This window comes from Corythoichthys intestinalis, chromosome 15 (genome assembly GCF_030265065.1).
Source record: "Corythoichthys intestinalis isolate RoL2023-P3 chromosome 15, ASM3026506v1, whole genome shotgun sequence".
NCBI lineage: Eukaryota > Metazoa > Chordata > Actinopteri > Syngnathiformes > Syngnathidae > Corythoichthys > Corythoichthys intestinalis.
This window is the reverse complement of record NC_080409.1, coordinates 26,971,696-26,990,675: the sequence shown is the minus strand read 5'-3', so window position 1 is coordinate 26,990,675 and position 18,980 is coordinate 26,971,696. Positions and strand designations below refer to the sequence as shown.

The following is an 18,980-nucleotide window of genomic DNA, read 5'->3' as shown; positions in this document are numbered from 1 at the left end:
AACCTCAGTTGTTTAACTATTTGTCTCGTAAAGTAGCCTTTGTCTCTGTGCAACTCTGTAAATTAGCCGACTGCCCAGTCCTACCTATTAACCATGCTAGGCTAGCCAGTTGCAATAAATCAATAGATGTGGCGACTAGCACACAACCACTGTCGGTAGGGAAAATAAATGAAACTATATATTTTAGCTCAATATTTAGTATGTTTTCTGTTTTCTTCCCTACGTTTTATTTTACGGTGTTATTCCGTTATTCTGTATAATGAATTTTTTTCCTAGTATATTTTGCACGTTTACTGTTCTTTACAAGTTTCAATGATTGTATAACATTTCTTGTCAATTAAAAAAAATTGTCGAGATAATAGTGAGATCATCGGGCTCTTCCAAGACATGATACCAAGGCGATAGCTCCTTTAAAGCCGGGTTAATTCTCATTTGGACTGTTTGTATTTTATCTTGACTGTTACAATGTTTTGTTGTCCCTTGCTGGTTTGGAATAGGTTGCTATTTATTTATATTTATAAGTAAATATCTAATGCAATACATCTGCAGTGATTTACCTTTATTAATTCACATTGTTGCAATTAGGCAGCAATTATACACGCTGCAAAAGGTGCCCTTTTTCCCCCTTTGAGGACTTGTCCCCCAAATTGTCTGTGCACGCCACTGCTGGTAAGTTTTGGACGATCGTTCGATTGCTGCCATGCCTCCCAGTTCAAATGGACTGGACGTGTGCCGCCATTGATGGCGGCCAATGAGTCAAAATTGACTGCTCGCTTCCATAGCGACCACCAACCAAGCTCCATTTAAATGTGTAAAAATATGCACCACTCAGCTTCCCGACCCACTGAGTTCTTCTCGGATACAGCACCGTGATTGGCCGGGAGCTCAAACCCAGCTGGCCAATTGGAAATTGTATCCTACCTCCACCTGCAACCATGCAATTCCTCAGGGGAAATTCAATTTTCACACACACACATAAAACAGTTTTACTAGAGTGGTTCTGGAAGCTTTATTTACATGCACTGTCTCTCGAGACATCGGCAAAACCACAATTTACTGAAATACCTGCCAACAAATTAACACTGGAAATAAATAACCGCCTAATGTTCCTACAAAAATTTGTGTCGTTTCATTTATTTATTTATTTTGCCCTTATTACAGCTCTGCCTTTTATCTACACAACCTAACTCTATAGATATGTCTACGCAGAAACGTTTGGCAAAATGTTGGAAAATTGTCTTGAAATGGCAAGAATGGCTCTGGCGATACTGGCTTCCGTCTCACGGTGGCAGCACAAAGCTAGTGCTAATAATAAGGGTGGGACAGAGGCTGGGATTTACTAAATCACTCTTTTTCTAGCTTATTTATAGCACCAAACAACAGCAAACTGTCCTCTGCAGGCTGCGTTTACGCTCATTTATCACATTGCTTATTTACTCTAAAAGTGACATAATGGAGGGAAAGTGATCTCACAAGTAAACAAGTAAACTTATCGTTTAGTTTCGTCTGGATTGTCCATTCATTCAAGACAATGATAACCATTTCCAAAGTTAACTTATTGATAGCAATAGACGTGAAATTCATTGTGGGGGCTCTACTGTAATTATTTGATGAAGGTTAGTTCGTGAACTAGTTCAATAAACGGAAGTTCATTAAGTACAGTGGTATGAAAAAGTATCTGAACCTTTTGGAAATTCTCACATTTCTGCATAAAATCACCATCAAATGTGATCTGAGCTTTATCAAAATAACACAGATGAAAAAACAGTGTCTGCTTTAACTACAACCACCCAAACATTTATAGGTTTTCATATTTTAATGAGGATAGCACGCAAACAATGACAGAAAGGGGAAAAATATGTAAGTGAACTCTCTGCCTAAGGAGACTTAAAGAGCAATTGAAACCAATTTTTACCAAACAACCGATCATTGATGAGTGGTTTAAAGCTGCCCTGCCCACTATAAAACACACACCTAGTAAGATATGTCTTGATGAGAAGAAGCATTGTCTGATGTGCATCATGGCTCGGTCAAAAGAGCTGTCTGAAGACCTGTGACCAAGGATTGTTGATTTGTATAAAGCTGGTAAAGGATACAAAACCATCTCTAAAAGTCCAGATATTCATCAATCGACAGTCAGAGAAGTTGTCTGCAAATGGAGAGAGTTTGGCACTGTTGCTTTTCTCCCAAGGAGTGGCCGTCCACCAAAAATGACACCAAAAGTTCAGCACAGAATTCTTAGAGAGGTAAAAAAAAGAACCCTAGGGTGTCTGCTAAAGACTTACAGAAATCACTGGCACAGTCCAATATCTCTGTGCACACATCAACTATATGTAAAACTATGGCCAAGAATGGTGTTCATGGGAGGACGCCACAAAGGAAGCCACTGCTGTCTAAAAAACATTGTTGCTCATTTAATGATCGCAAAAAGGCACTTCTTAGACACTCCACAGAGGTTTTGGCAAAATATTTTGTGGACTGACGAAACCAAAGTTGAATTGCTTGGGAATAACACACAACGTCCACAACGTTTGAAGGAAAAATGGAACAGCTCACCAACATCAACATCTCATCCCCACCGTGAAGGATGGTGGATGGAGCATCATGATTTGGGGCTGTTTTGCTGCCTTAGGGCCTAGACAACTTGCAAACATTAATGGAAAAATGAGTTCAAAAGTTTATCAGGACGTTTTGCAGGAAAACCTGAGACCGTCTATCAGAAAGTTGAAGCTAAAAAGAGGATGGATGCTGCAACAAGACAGTGATCAAAACACAGAAGTAAATTAACTTCAGAATGGTTTCAGAAGAATAAAATAAACGTTCTGGAGTGGCCAAGTCAAAGTCCAGACTTGAACCCCATTGAGATGCTGTGGCATGACCTAAAGACAGTGATTCATGTCAGACATCCCAGGAATCTGACTGAACTACAGTAGTTTTGTAAAGAATGGGCCAAGATTAGTCCTGATCGATGTGCCAGACTGAGCTACAGGAAGCATTAAAAGTAAAAGTTATTGCTGCCAAAGGGTGGGGGCACAAAATATTAAATGTGATGTTTGCATACTATCCTCATTAAAATATGAAAACCTGTAAATGTTTGGGGTGTTTAAGTTAAAGCACACACACTGTTTTTTCATGTGTGTGATTTTGACAAAGATCAGATCACATTTGATGGTGACTATATGCAGAAATGTGAGAAATTCCAAATGGTTCAGATACTTTTTCATACCACTGTACCTGTAGTTGACAGTTTGGGTGAACGCGAACTAAACATAGGTCCTTGGTTTTTATGAATGTTTTTCGGAAGATCACTGAACAAATATTCATGAAAGCAAGTTAAAAAAGTTTATGAATGGATATTGGTGAACGAAAGTTCCTGAACAAAGGTTTGTGAACAAAAGTTTGTGAAGGACTTCAGTGAACAAGTTGGTGAACGACATCCATGAATAAAAGTTAGTGAACAAAAGTATGTATGTGAACGGGTGCCGTGAATGAAAATTTGGTAATGAAAGTTTGGAAAAAAAAAAAAAAACAAGCTCATGAGCGAAAGTTTTTTTTTAAAAACTAGATGGTGAACGATTGTTAGTGAATGAGTTCAATGAATGAAAGTTGATGAACTAGCACGTGAATCTAAGTTCGTGAATGAGTTCAATGGACAAAAGTTGGTAAACGAAAGTTGAAGAAAAGTTCATGAATGAGTTCAGTGATGTAATGTTTGTGAACGAAAGTTCGTGAACAACTTCAATGAACAAATGTTTGTGAAATAGCAACTGAACGAAAGTTGAACAAGTGAACAGTTTTTTGAACTAGTCAATGAACAAAAGTTGTGAAAGTATGTAAACGACTTCATTGAAAGTTTCAAAAAGTTCAATGAATGAAAGTTTGTGAACAAGTTCAGTCAAGGGAGTAGGTTTGTCTGGGGATGTTAAGGACACTAACACGACCAACTTTTCAGGATGCTCAAATTGTCCCCACCAACTTTTAGGCAACCTTATTTACATTATATAATGACTTCAGTTACATGGGTCATTTACTGTAGATCGTCTTATGTTCGTCTTATGTTGCAAGAACAGAATTGATCCTACCATTATTAAATGAATTATTTTCATTATGTTCACTTATATTTACCCCTTTTAATTTTCTGAATGTGCAAGTCCATTTTTCTCCCCTCAAACGCACATTTGATTGGCTGATGACTTGACACCCCGCCAACTCACACACGCACTCACAGCCCTGACAGAAATACATGTCGACAACATGCCGCCTCCTCCGCCCCCTTTGAAGTAATTTAAAAAGACATCAACGGTGTGGATGTAGGGAACACACCACTAATTTTGCAACTGAAAAACCGAAGCAGTAGTGTTTAACCTGAAGGAAGGCTCCATTTTTATTTACCGTATTGGCCCGAATATAAGATGGTGTTTTTTGCATTTAAATAAGACTGAAAAACAGGGGGTTGTCTTATGTTTGCGGTCTAGACATCATACCCATTCAAGACGCTAGATGGCGCCAGATATCAATGAAGCAATGTTCTGTCATGACAGATCTCAGCTACTCTCCCCATTCACGACGCTAGATATCATTGAAGCGATGTTGTCATGACAAATCTCAGCTACTCTCAAGTTTAACCAGTTTGCATTAATTTATTGCAATATTTTTCCTTATTCAGATTTGTTTCAAGACTACAGTTACAATTAGACTTCACTTTGATGGTTAATGCAGTTATTGCAATTTTGTTGTTTTAGCACAATAGATAGGTTTATTTACATTTCAAAAACCAGAAGCCATTCATTTACGAATGTGATTGCACTTTAGTTTACATATTTAAATGTTCAGATATTAAGATTTGAATGAGGCAAAATTACATGCTTTTTCTCTCAAATAAATTGGTTCAGTGGGGAGAACAAGTATTTGATACACTGACAATGGGAAAACCCATTGGCAGTGTATCAAATACTTGTTCTCCCCACTGTATAATCATTTGTTACGAATGTACTGTAATAATTTTCTGTATAAAAATTAATTTGGTGTTCAAAAAGTCTTTTTTCAAACTTGAGTCTTGAAAAAGAGGGGGTCGTCTTATAATCATAGCCGTCTTATATTCGGGCCATTACGGTATTTTTGTTATTCCCTCACTAAGAAGGCTTTTCAGTAATATTTCATTTATTTAGATGGACAACGTTGAGTGGCAAGGCAAATGTTTATTATTTATTTTTGCATTCCTGGATAGTTAAGAGATTATTAACAATTTTTTATTTATTGTGTATGTTAATGTAATTAAATTATGTTCAAATGTTACAATCTAAATTTGCTAATAAAATCCAGGCATTTATACTGGAAGTTCTCAAAATGTTTTAGTTTTTGAAAACAAAGGTTTGAATCAAACGGTGTATCACCTGAACACATGAAACTATAAGTCAATACAGATTTATTTTGCATTGATCATTTACCCTATCAATTAATTAGGTTCATATTCACGAGAAATGAGGCCCTGACCCCCGTTCATCCAATATGTTTGGTCTTATTGATGTCCTGTCCCCAGCAAGAAGTGTACATGCAGGTTATGCTGTTATATCGTCCCTACAAATGTTGAGACCAAACATACGCCCTTGAGTTCAGTCGACAAGTTTTTTTTTTTTTTTTTTTTGTTGAAAAAACAGTTTGTGAATGACTTCAATGAACGAAAGTCGGTGAGCAACAGTTTGTGAACAAATGTTTATGAACAAGTTCAATGAACAAAAGTTAAGGAACAAACGTGAGCAAGTCAAATAACCACTAGCCTTCCCAGTAAAATTGGACTTCTATCACTGTCAACGGCAGTCAGTGAGTTCATGGTCAACTTACAGCTCTTAACAAATGTATTAGACCAGTACTCAAAGAATGGCAAAATGGCAACAACAAAACGTTCATGCAAATCATAATACTGCAATAATGGTTGAACATTTCTGAAGTTGTACATTATGAGAATAAAGACGCAATATACTGTAACAAGGGAAAAAGTGAATTCTACTTTTGCAAGAATGTAATAAATTAACATGAACGTTTTAAAATGACACATCTAAAAGTGCAATATTCTGAAAAATGGTTGCAAATTCACATAAAATGACAACATTTTACAAGAAATTACTAGGAAAAAATGGGGGGGGGGGTATCGCCAAAATCACGCGAAAAAATCAGAAGAAAGTTACAAAAATGTTATATTACAAGAATAAGGTCATAAGATTGGCAAATTTCCAAATGGAATAAAAGTTGTCCAATTAGGTTGTGGCAATTTAATAAGAGTACAGTTTTAAGAAAACATGAAAAGGTCACAACTTAAAAGTTGTTTGGGGATAGGGAATCACCGTATAGTTGAATAATGTGGGATATAAAGATGAAAAAAGACAAGTCCAAGAAGGAAGGATATCACTACATTAATTTACAAATTAAATAACTGAAAGTTGAAAATGTGAAGTCATAACTTGATGAAATCAGTTATGAGTTTTGCTATAATTCACAAGAAATAAAAAGTCAACATATCTTAAAGAAGGGGATTAAAAAAATCTCAATTTATCATGAAAAAAAATGAAATCTTAAGGATGAAGTTTGAGTGTGATGGGAATCAGTACTTGCAATATTCATTAATTAAGAGCTGAGATATCACAAAAGGGGAAAAAAACATTTCTGTTCAAAATGGTAAAACATGATCAAATACATTTGTCAAGCACTGTAGCTCTGAGCTGTTGCTACTGTTCCGATACAACGTGGGTCATTACGCAAATAAAAAAAAAGCTCACCCGTACGCGTCATGATATGGCTTGAACGTACAATGTATTAACCCCTAACACCAAAGCCAATCATTTTCCTTATGTGGCTTCCGAGACATGGGTTGGAAAATTTACTTTGTAACCGATTCTATGACACTAATGACCATTACCGTCAATGACACAACAACATGATCATCAAACTCAGAGACAAAAAAAAAAATGATAAAGATGTCAAGTATCTTCCTTTTTGTAAACGGGCTGTCGGCCCAGGTTTGGCAAAAATGTCGACGAGAGAAAACTTCCCTGAGACGAATAAAACTTTTGCTCCAGTATGACAAGTTGCTCATGTTCATTGATCAGTTTTGTGTGTGTAAAGACTTGAGAGTACAGTACACATAACAAAACTCACTGGCCACACTCAACTCGTTGGCTGCCATTGATGGCGAGAGACGTCCAATCCCTCCTCAATTACAAGCAATCCTGCATTGAACGGCGTCACAAATTTTTGTTGACAAACTTTTTTTCATAGGACGAGTTCACAAACTTTCATTCATGAACTTTCCTTCATTGAACGACTTAACCAAACGAGTTCAGAGACTTTCAGTTTCAACTGCTGTTTACGAACAACTTTACGAACGATTTCGCGAACTTTAGTTAAACTTTTTTCACAAACGACTTCACAAACTTTTGTTCTCGAACGACCACGAACATTCGTTCACTGCGCAAACTCCGACCTCCTAGGTAAAATGGGATTGGACGTCTGTCACCGTTATTGGCGGTCATAAATTTAACGCATTCACCTCCAGGATGAAACATGAAATGACATTAATACAATTGAACACCTCACTAGCAGAGTCTAGTTCCGGACCCCTCAGCTCTGGACCCAGCTCGACGTCTGCTTGAAGCCCCCCGGTTTGACGTTCGCGTTGTGGGCGACGTCGAAGCTGAGGTCCAGGCAGTCAGCTTCCATCAGCTCATTGCGGATGATGGAGTCCATGTCGGACTCCAGGGCACCGTTGAACACCTCCAGGTCCAGGTCGGCGGTGGTGGTGGGGAAGTGGTCCCGGCCGGGCGAGGCCGGGGAGCTCTTGCCGGGAGACCTGAGGCCATTTCCGGATGGAATTTGTGGCTGAACGGCAGAGGAGGCATGGTCTTTCCGCAGAAGCAGCACATTGCGGCGAGAGTTCTGCATGGACACGGCGGTGCTGGCCTGCGACATGAGTGGGTCAGACTGGGTGAGCAGGACATTACCAGAGTCCAGGCTCAGGAGGTCCTGAAGTGTCAGGTGTGCCGCGCAAGAGAAGCTAGTCTGCTTGTTCTCTTGGATGGTCTGCATGGGCGACTGACGCAGGCCGGTTATGGACGGCGGGCTGAAAAGCGGGGCAGGCACGTAGCTCCCGACCGGGCTGCTAAAGGTGAAGACGGAGCCTCCCGGGTCATCGTCCTCACCCTCGTCGGGAGGAACCTGACGGGACGCCGTCAGGCTGATGTTGTCCAGCAGGTCGTCCATCAGTCCGTCGTTTAGGTTGGCGGGTCCCGTGGACGGCGACGCACTGCTAGGGCTGGAGAACAGCATGGGGGACAGCGGTGAGTCATCGTCAGGCGCCTCGTCCGGTTCAAGGTTGGCCAGGATGGGCGACAAGCGGCCGCTCAGCGTGCTAGCGTTGGAATTGGTCCGCGAGCGGAAGTCGGTCCAAGCGTCTAGCTCGTCACTGCTGCGTGACGTGGGGCTGCCCGTCCACTTGGAGAGGCCTGATGTGCTCTCGGACCCACTGTCTTGGGCAGCTTGCAGCGAGGCTTTCTTCTTGGTGGCCCGGCCCCGGGCGCCTTTCATGTACTTGCTGTTGTCCATGGAGACGGCACGCCGACGTGGCGCCTTGCCGCCTTTGCCACCGTCAGGGTTGACCATCCACCACGAGCTCTTCCCAGTCCCTTCATTCTGGACCTTCACAAAGCGGCTATGCAAGGACAGATTGTGCCGGATGGAATTCTGTCAACACAGAGCAAACTTCACTGTAAACATTAAAAAACTGTTAAATTTATGGTATGATATTGGCAGCTGTGGTTGCCAGAATTTTACCATTTAAAATTGAAGAAAAACACTTCTTATAGTCTTTTTTTATTTTTTAAATTTTTTTAAACTGTCATTGTTTTTCAGTTGTTTATATTGTGCTCATTATTCACACACAGAGAAGGGTTTTGGGGGGACAGAGAGAAAAGAAGAACAGAAAATAATAATAATACATCATTTAAAACATATGCTACCCAGAATAAATAGTATTGTTGTCTACTCTTACAGAGGGGACACCATGTGGGGAGGGGAAACCTCCTAACCGAAAGAGAGAAGATAAGACAGATAAAAAGTGTTTGGATGGTGAGTGTGGAAACATTTTTAGTAATCCGTAGTGGGCAACCCAGTATTAGGACAAATCACCTGCAGGTATTACTGAATCAGCAGAGTCACTCCAGGCCCCATGCACTAGGAGTGCCACGGGGCCCCCAAGCTCCAGTGCGGGAACAGACCACCCCTAAGAAAAGCAACGAATCCCCCTACCCGCCCAGTGCAGGGCAGCGTGGCAGCCAACACCGCGGTCCAGCAGGAACCCAGGGCCCAAGGAGAAGAAGACAAGACAGAGCCAAAAGAACGAAAGAGAAAAGTGGGACCCACTACCACCCTATTATTATTATATTATTAAGTTTTGTTATACAGTACTTATATATAGTACTAGAAATTATGAACTAGAAGCTATAACGCTGGGGGAAGTTCAGCCACTGAGTCCGATCCCCTTTTCCTCACTCTACTTACCACTTGTCTTACTTTGTTTCTCTTTTCTAATTCTAATATCTAGTTGACTAGTCTCTTCATCACTAGTCACCCGGTGTCCCCTTTTCCCCTATCCTGAGATGTACCTCCTCTTGTTTCTTCATTCCATTGCATCTCTACAAATTGGACCTCCTGCTGCTAATACCCACCATCAGTCCTGGTGCATCTATAGCCTATAGTGGATCTCTCCTGACTGTGGTTCTCCCCAAGGTTTCTCATTTTTCCCAAAGGGTTTTTGGAGTTTTTGCTGACATGGAGGGTCTAAGGATGGGGGATGCCCAGGACTTGAACTTTATTAATTCACCTACTGTTTCTGACTGTGTATCATATTGCCTCTGCAAGGCCCTTTGAGACAACCTTGTTGTGATATACACTCACCGGGCACTTTATTAGGTACACCTGTCCAACAGCTCGTTAACACTTCATTTCTAATCAGCCAATCATATGGCGGCAACTCAGTGCATTTAGGTATGTAGAAATGGTTTAAGACAATCTCCTGCAGTTCAAACCGAGCATCAGTATGGGGAAGAAAGGTGATTTGAGTGACTTTGAACGTGGCATGGTTGTTGGCGCCAGAAGGGCTGGTCTGAGTATTTCAGAAACTGCTGATCTACTGGGATTTTCACGCACAACCATCTCTAGGGTTTACAGAAAATGGTCCGAAAAAGAAAAAATATTCAGTGAGCAGCAGTTCTGTGGGCGGAAATGCCTTGTTGATGCCAGAGGTCAGAGGAGAATGGCCAGACTGGTTCGAGCTGATAGAAAGGCAACAGTGACTCAAATAACCACCCGTTACAACCAAGGTAGGCAAAAGAGCATCTCTGACCGGACAGTACGTCGAACTTTGAGGCAGATGGGCTACACTAGCAGAAGACCACGCCGGGTGCCACTCCTTTCAGCTAAGAACAGGAAACTGAGGCTGCTGCGTCACCAGTAGGTAGATGGCGAGATAGTGTAAAGCGCTTTGAGCACCTTGAAAGGTGGAAAAGTGCTATATAAGTATAACACTATTTAACACCATTTACAATTTGCACAAGCTCATCGAAATTGGACAATAGCGTTGCCTGGTCTGATGAGTCTCGATTTCTGCTGCGACATTCGGATGGTAGGGTCAGAATTTAGCGTCAACAACATGAAAGCATGGATCCATCCTGCCTTGTATCAACGGTTCAGGCTGGTAGTGGTGGTGTAGTGGTGTGGGCAATATTTTCTTGGCACTCTTTGGGCCCCTTGGTACAAATTGAGCATTGTTGGAATGCCACAGCCTACCTGAGTATTGTTGCTGACCATGTCCATCCCTTTATGACCACAATGTACCCAACTTCTGATGGCTACTTTCAGCAGGATAATGCACCATGTCATAAAGCTGGAATCATCTCAGACTGGTTTCTTGAACATGACAATGAGTTCACTGCACTTAAATGGCCTCCACAGTCACCAGATCTTAATCCAATAGAGCATCTTTGGGATTAGGTGGAACGGGAGATTCGCATCATGGATGTGCAGCCGACAAATCTGCACCAACTGTGTGATGCCATCATGTCAATATGGACCAAACTCTCTGAGGAATGCCTCCAGCACCTTGTTGAATCTATGCCACGAAGAATTGAGGCAGCTCTGAAGGCAAAAGAGGGTCCAACCCGTTACTAGCACGGTGTACCTAATAAAGTGGCCGGTGAGTGTAGGTCTATAAAAATAAAATTGAATTGAATTGAATATAAAGAATAATTAATCAGGATTTTATAAGGAAACGACTTTGAATTTTTTGATGTCGCTGCTTATGGAGACTCATATATGCCTAAGGGAGGTCGTTTTGTTTTTGAAAATATTTGAATTTTAAGTTTTTGAAAATGGGCCCCTACGGAGCAGCCCCACACCCAGTTTCCAGTCAACGGATAGTGAAGTCTACAGTTGTGTTCAAAATTATTCAACCTCCACAGTTGATGAGTGTTTTTGCAAGTTTGACATTTATTTTTCATTTTGTTTATGATTACATTAAATAATGACATGTTAAATAGACAAATACAACTGAAATAACAAAAATGTTTTTTTATTTATGGCGTTTATGGCATTATGGCATTTCTGTGATTACTTCATTGACAAAATTATTCAACCCCTTACGTATGTATGTGTACTAGTATATGTAACTTTAGTACTTAATACAACATCCTTTGCAACAATAACATCCTTTAGACATGAAGCATATCTTGACACAAGTTTCTTGCAGTGATCCACAGGTATCTTTGCCCATTCCTTATGGACAAAGGCCTCCAGTTCATTAACATTTTTGAGCTTGCATGCTGCAACAGCTTTCTTCAATTTTCAATGGGATTTAAGTCTGGTGATTGCGATGGCCACTCCAGAATCTTCCGGCACTTCTTTTGCAACCAAGATATGGTATATGTTGAGGTATGCTTCAGATTATTGTCCTATTGAAAGGTCCAACCTCACCCAAGCCTCAGCTCAGTCAATGACTGCATGCCATTTGCATTCAAGATCTCCTGGTATTGAACTGAATTCATAATACTTTGCACACGCTGACAATTCACTGTACCTGAAGAAGCAAAACAACCCCAGAACATGACTGACCCCACATCATGCTTCACAGTAGATAGGGTGTTCTTTTCTTTATAGGGATCATTCTTTCTCCTCCACACGTACCGTTGATCCATTGGCCCAAAAGGTTCCAGTTTGGTCTCATCACTCCTGAGACCATTATCCTTTGTGGTTTGTCCACGTGGTTTTTGGCATACTTCTTGTGCTTTGGCGTCAGCAGGGGGGTGCGCCTGGGAGTTCTTACATGGAAGCCATCATTTTGCATTGTGTGTCTTATTGTCTGGGATGAAACCTGAATACCTTCCTATGCCATGTCCTGTCGTAGTTCCTCAGCTGTCACCCGGGGATTTTCGCTTCAGATATCGCACAGCAGTTGCAGACAGTAACCTCTTTCTACCACGTGCAGATAGCGTTTCCACTGTGCCTTTAGCTTTAAACTTGCGGACTATGCTCCCAATTGTGTCCCTTGAAATTTTTAGTCATTTTGCCATCTTTTTATATCTATATCCTTGCTTAAGAAGTGACTGACCTCCTCTCTGAACTTTTTTGTCCATTCATCAGCTGTTTGACAACACCTGATGGAAACCTTTGTTCTTAAGAGTGGTGGACTTGAATAATTTTGTCAATGAGGTAATCACAGAAAGGACATTAATTGGAATATTCCCAAAAATATTTTTGTTATTTCAGTTGTATTTGTCTATTTGACATGTCATTATTTGATGTGACTATAAACGAGATGAAAAATGAATTTCAGAATTGCATAAACACTTATTCACTGTGGGGGTTGAATAATTTTGAACACAACTGATTGTAACTGTACTGTTATTTCAAAGGGGAACTCATTGAGAAGACCCTAAAAAATTAGTGCAGCGCTCCTTTAAGAAATTATGCGCCACAGGATTACAAACTGATTTCCTGACACACTCACACACACACACACACACACACACACGGAGAATACACACACCTAAATCCAGCAAAGCTCTCATCAGACTGGATTCCATGACAGATGAATTAGTTTTCTAGGATGGACTATAATCCTCAACACCAAATGGGAAGCGCTAAACTGTCTATGATGAAACAATGTGCATGATATTGTAATAACTCAACTATGTTTACAATACCAACAGACGCAACTAGAAGCAGTAACTCAAAATAAAATTTGAGTTTAACTCTTTTGCTGCCATTGATAGCGATAGTTCTCCAATCCATTTGAAGTGAGGGGGCTGGCAGTGATCATTTCCTGCTAGCCTCTCCCAATTAAAATGGATTGGCTGTCTATCGCTGTCAATGGCAGCCATTGAGTAAGAAAATAAGGAATTTAAACCATTTAGAAACTTGAAAAATGCCGTTTTTTGGAGAAACTGTGTGGTAATGCAATTGTTTTAAGATGACTTCCTGTTTATTTTGGATCACTTCCTGTTGATCTTGTGGCAATTCCGGGTAACCTTCTGTTTATTTCGCGGCAATGCAAGGCGACTTTCTGTTCCTTTTGAGGCACCTCCTGATGTTTTTAAAGCAAATCCTGGTCACATTATATTGATTTTGAGTAACTTCCGGGTCATTTTGGGGCATTCCAAGGAATTTATTTTGTCAAAAAATTAATTACATCCAGTGGAGATTTTTTGGGGGCCAATGCAAGAGTCAATGGGAGACAGTGGGTATGATTTTATGGGTCGTAGTTTATTATCAGTAGCACCAATTAGGGATTTGTTAGTCTGTTGGTGTTCAATATGAATGGTAGTCAAAAGGAAATTGTTTGCGGGCCCGATAATGTTGACCAGAGAGTCAGAGAGAGAGAGAAGTTACTCCCAAGGCTCCAATGTATGATTTTTTTGGAGTGGAATTTAGAAATACAGTAAAGCTGTAACCAAAAAAATATAAATACTGTATGGAAAAAGGAAACATTTAACTTTTTCTTCACATGTAGATTTGTGTTTAAACTTGAAAAAAGTGCCCCAAACATTTTCCCATTTTCATTACTTGTAGGTGTGTAGAAATTGTTAAAAGTTTAAAAGGAGGCTGGAGTATAAAATTTTCGAAAACTTGATGGGCTAAACATTTTTTCAACGCTGATTTGTTTGGGGGAGCGGTGTAATCATTTAGATACATTTAATTTTTGTAGATATGGTGTGTTGCATGCATAATTTTGACAGAGTTCATGTATTCATTTGAATTTGAAATAAGGCTGTGGAATAAAAGTTCACTTTCCCCTACATTTGTTTTGAATTAAAAAAAAAAAAAAAAAAAACTTTTAATACTGCGCTTGCTTACCGAGGTGTTGTGCACAGAATTTTGAGAAAAGTAATGTTTAACTATAGGAATAAGCCTGCAAAACGTAAATGAGGGCAGGGCCGGCCCAGCCTATACGCAGACTATGCAGCTGCGTAGGGCCCCTGACCACTAGGGGGCCTCTCAATCTGGCAATTGTTTAATTTATATTCTATTTTGTCTACTGCAGTTTGCTTTATTTGACTTTTGTGAGTTTTGATACTTGATTACAAGCTTAAAAAAAAAAAAAAAGTTCTTCCTTAACTTCTTTCTTTCCTCTTTTAGAAAAAGGTTTGGCGCTATCTACAGCAAGTACTGACAATCATTTGGGGTGAGAAGTTTGAAGTATGCAGTGCAACAAAATCTGATTAATATACAAAATATGTACTTATGGGTTGGATTGCATGTATGGGTTTCACAGTACACTGTGACGAAATGGTGGGCCAAAAATATGGGCCCCTTTGCATTATTTTGCTTAGGGCTCCGAAATGGCCTGGGCCGGCCCTGAACGAGGGGAGGCTCATTTTTTAATTTTTATAAATTTGCTCATTTTTTCCCAGAGGTTTATTGTTGTATGTAGAATTATAAGGGCGGAAATCAATGTAATCAATTTTGAAACACAACAAAGCACGTTTTATCCCTATATTAGGCACACATTTCATTTAACTCATTGGCCGACACTGACAGCGCTATAGAGGTCCAATCCATTTTGACTGAGAAGGTTGGCAGCAATTATTCACTATTAGTCCTCTCAGCCTCAATAAGGCTGGCAGCAATTATTCACTATTAGTCCTCTCAGTCAAAATGGATTGGACGTCTGCTTTTGTCAATGCCAGCCAATGTGTTATATACTGTACTACTTATCGTACATTAAAATGTATAAATAGGCCTATATTCATTTTAATTGTAGACTATTAATCTTTTAATTAACATTATTTTTAATAGTGCAGCAACGATTAATTGAAGAACTCGAGTAATTCAATTAGAAAAAAGATTCAAATCAAATTTTGCTGCTTTGAGTATTCGTTTGATTAAAGTGGCGTTGCAATGGTTGGTTTTGAAAGTGTTTGCATTTAGTCCTATGGATTTGGGTGGATACACTGCCCTCTAGTGGCGACAGTGAATATGACATAACTCATTTCAGATGGCTGAATCCAGCTGCTCCCTGTTAAGACCAACATTTACTAAGTTTTTGTTTGAGCTGTTTTTTTTTTAATGCATTCATAATTTAGTTTATAGGTATATTTAGCCGTTTTTTGTGAGAATATGTGTTTGAACCATTTGTTAAGAGAACTGTAAAAAAAATCTTTTAGTAGTTTTTAACATTTAAGCTAGCGAACTTTTGCTACGTAATTTAGCCATTTTTTCTTTTGTTGTAATTGGATCTTTTATTTTTTATACAATTTGAGGCTCAGCTCAGGTATTTTATTTTTTGTTTATTATCCGATTACTCAATAATTCAAACTAACTACTTCATCGATTAATCGACTAATAATATAATCAATAGATGCAGCCTTAATTTTTATTTATAGAAGTATGATTATATAATCACATATAAGTAGGTATGTATATACACATACTGTATATATACTGTAATTGAGGCCTGGTGTCCGCATATATGGACGTCACATTTCGGTCATGCGGGCCACAGTTACCACAGTACCAAATGTTAAATCTTGTGGCCTACATGAGCCCAAATGTGATGCCCACATACGAGGACGCCAGCTTTTTTTTTATGAGGTAAAGGTTTTTTTGTTTTTTTTCCCAGTTACCAAAATAGTTAATTGTCCTACGAAGGGTTAAAAATACAGTTGCAAAAATTCCAGTGCAGCGTTGCAGGTGTACGCCAGTGATGGCTCGCTCACCTTCCATCCAGCTGAGCTGTTGCTGTCTCCCTTGTCCTTGAAGTAGGGCACAGAGCGGACCATCCAGTCGTAGATTTGAGACAAGGTGAGCCTCTTCTCGGGAGACGACTCGATGGCCTGCGTGATGAGGTCCGCGTACGAGTAGTTGCCCCAGGCGTTCCGGCGGGCCGACGACTTCCGCAGCTGCTGTGAGGAGGCAGCGGCGATTGGCGTCAGTTGAGCTGAGGACGGCGAACCATCCGCGGGCTCCTCGCTGCGGGGCGGCGCGGTCAGGCGGAGGCCAGAGGGAGCGAGCGCACTCGGCGCGAGAGCCCCGTTGGCCTCCCGGAGAGCACCGACGCCTCCTCCGGCTCCTCCCTCCTCGTCATCATCCTCTTCCTCGGGGATGACATCAGCGTCGTTCGCCCCTGGTTTGCCCGCCGCGCCGAGCTCCGGACGGGGCAACGGCCAAGTGCACGAGCGTGGCCGTTTTTGGGGCTCGAAGTCCGGGTCAATCTCCACATTCGGCTCGCTGGGCTCGGCCATGTTACGGTGGGGGATGAGTAGGTCGGGAAGTCACTCGGGTCGCATTCCATCAATGTGTGGGCAGGCAAATAAGAGCAGTGGGGCGGGTGCAGTCTATTTGCTGGAATGCATGCTAAGGACACTTCGCGGAGGAAATGAAAGACCTCGGCTTGGCTTTCTTCTGCAAGCACCCAGAAGCATTTAACACGTCACTCCGCTGCCATCTTGACCATTTCCTCCCACGACATTCGGGTGCATCAACCTCGCTGCTCCTCCACCTTGCTGCAGAAATGCGGCTCCCTACACAGCTGCACTTGACCTCCACGGTGATGTTTGCACATGCAAATCGTTCATTCAACGACACAATTCTGCTGCACCTCCTCTTCTTCCTCGTCCTCCTCCTCTGCACTGCTCCGAATTAAAGCGACAGTATGGAGCAGTGACGTCACCACTTGGCTTCCCATGGGAATGCCCAGCTGGATGCACATCCCGCTCAAATAATTAGCTGCCATTGACGGCGATATACGTCCAATCCGTTTGTGTTGGGAGAGATTATTTTTTGATGAGTTTTCCTTTTTCCGTCCTCTTCATGAAAGTTTTTTTTGTTAAACTGTAAACTCATTAGCTGCGAGAGAAGAACTTTGGCATGCTTTTCAGTGGAGCTGTCCGATAATTACTTTTTAACCAATATCCCGATATTGTGCAATTCCATAAATCAGATACCGATATCAAACCGATAACGGTATATACGGTCGTGGACTTAATTTATTATGGCTAATTGTATTGTGGTGCCCCAATGGATGCTTTAATAACGAAAAATGTAACAACATAAAGGTTTTCCAAATAAACATACTGTGAAAAATAAGAGGACAACTTCGACTAAAGTTAGAGAAAAGTGCCAATATTATCAAAATAGTGCAAACATCAGCTTTTTGGATCAAGTGCAAAGTGCCAATAAGGCACTTATACGTCAGCAGAAAGTGCTGGAACCTATCAAAACTAATTACACCTAAGTGCCAGCAGTGGGTGAAAAAACACCAAAAACACAGGCAGGCAATAACATGGACATGACAGCAATGCCATATGCATATTGGGCCAAAACCGATGTCGATATTATCCAATATCATTTTAAAATCCTTTTCTCGTCGTACATTATCGGCTACCCGATAATATTGGACAACTCGACTTTTCAGTTATATTTCGGAATAAAGTTGTAATCTTTGTAAAATCAAGTCATATTTTCAAAGACACCAGTGGGATTTTATTGAGAAACAAGTAGTTTTTCAAGAATCAATCGTTTTTAAATTGTTTTGTAAACATTGCCTTTTTTTTTTTTTTTTTTTAAACAAAAACATTACAATGGCGTTTTTTTTTTTTTTTTTTTAAACATAAACATTACAATGGAAAAAGTCAATTTTACACTGATTAATTTGTATTATTTCATTGAAAATATTTTTCCCCCAAGCATCATGTTTATTTTTGATATCACAATTTTTAAAATAAATATACTGCATAAAAAAAAAAAAAAAATACTTTTAAAAAAGATTAAGTTGCACTTATATGTATTTTCTCGAGAATCAATTCATTGTCTCTAGATATGTCATTTTTTCCAATAACTGCTTGAGAAAGTAGTTTTCAAGAACAGTTACCGTATTGACCCGAATATAAGACTGTTTTTTGCATTGAAATAAGCCTGAAAAAGAGGGGGTCGTCTTATATTCGCGGTCTAGACATTATACCCATTCACGACGCTAGATGGCGCCAGATATCATTGAAGCAATGTTCTGTCATGAGAAGTTTCAGCTACTCTCCGCATTCACGACGCTAGATGGCGCCAGATATCATTGAAGAAATGTTCTGTCATGACAGGTCTCAGCTACTCTCCCCATTCACGACGCTAGATGGCGCCAGATATCATTGAAGCGATGTTCTGTCATGATAGATCTCAGCTACTCTCAAGTTTAACCAGTTTGCATTATTTTATCACAATGTTTTTCCTTATTCAGATTCGTTTCAAGACTACAGTTACACTTAGACTTCACTTTGATGGTTAATGCAGTTATTTCAATTTTGTTGTTTTATCACAATAGATTGGTTTATTTACATTTCAAAAACCAGAAGCCATTCATTTACGAATGTGATTGCACTTTAGTTTACATATTTAAATGTTCAGATATTAAGATTTGAATGAGGCAAAATAACATGCTTTTTCTTTCA

The 18,980-nt window shown here is 40.2% G+C and overlaps 1 protein-coding gene across 1 annotated transcript; it reads right to left on the bottom strand.

Moving 5' to 3' along the window:
• Window positions 1-640: 640 nt before the first annotated feature.
• foxo3a (forkhead box O3A) lies at window positions 641-17,972 on the bottom strand. The gene is made up of 2 exons (XM_057860155.1): window positions 16,260-17,972; window positions 641-8,733 (listed from the first exon to the last, which is right to left on the bottom strand). The coding sequence occupies exons 1-2, from the start codon at window positions 16,782-16,784 to the stop codon at window positions 7,615-7,617; spliced, it is 1,644 nt and encodes a 547-aa protein (XP_057716138.1). The 5' UTR covers window positions 16,785-17,972; the 3' UTR covers window positions 641-7,614.
• Window positions 17,973-18,980: the final 1,008 nt, after the last annotated feature.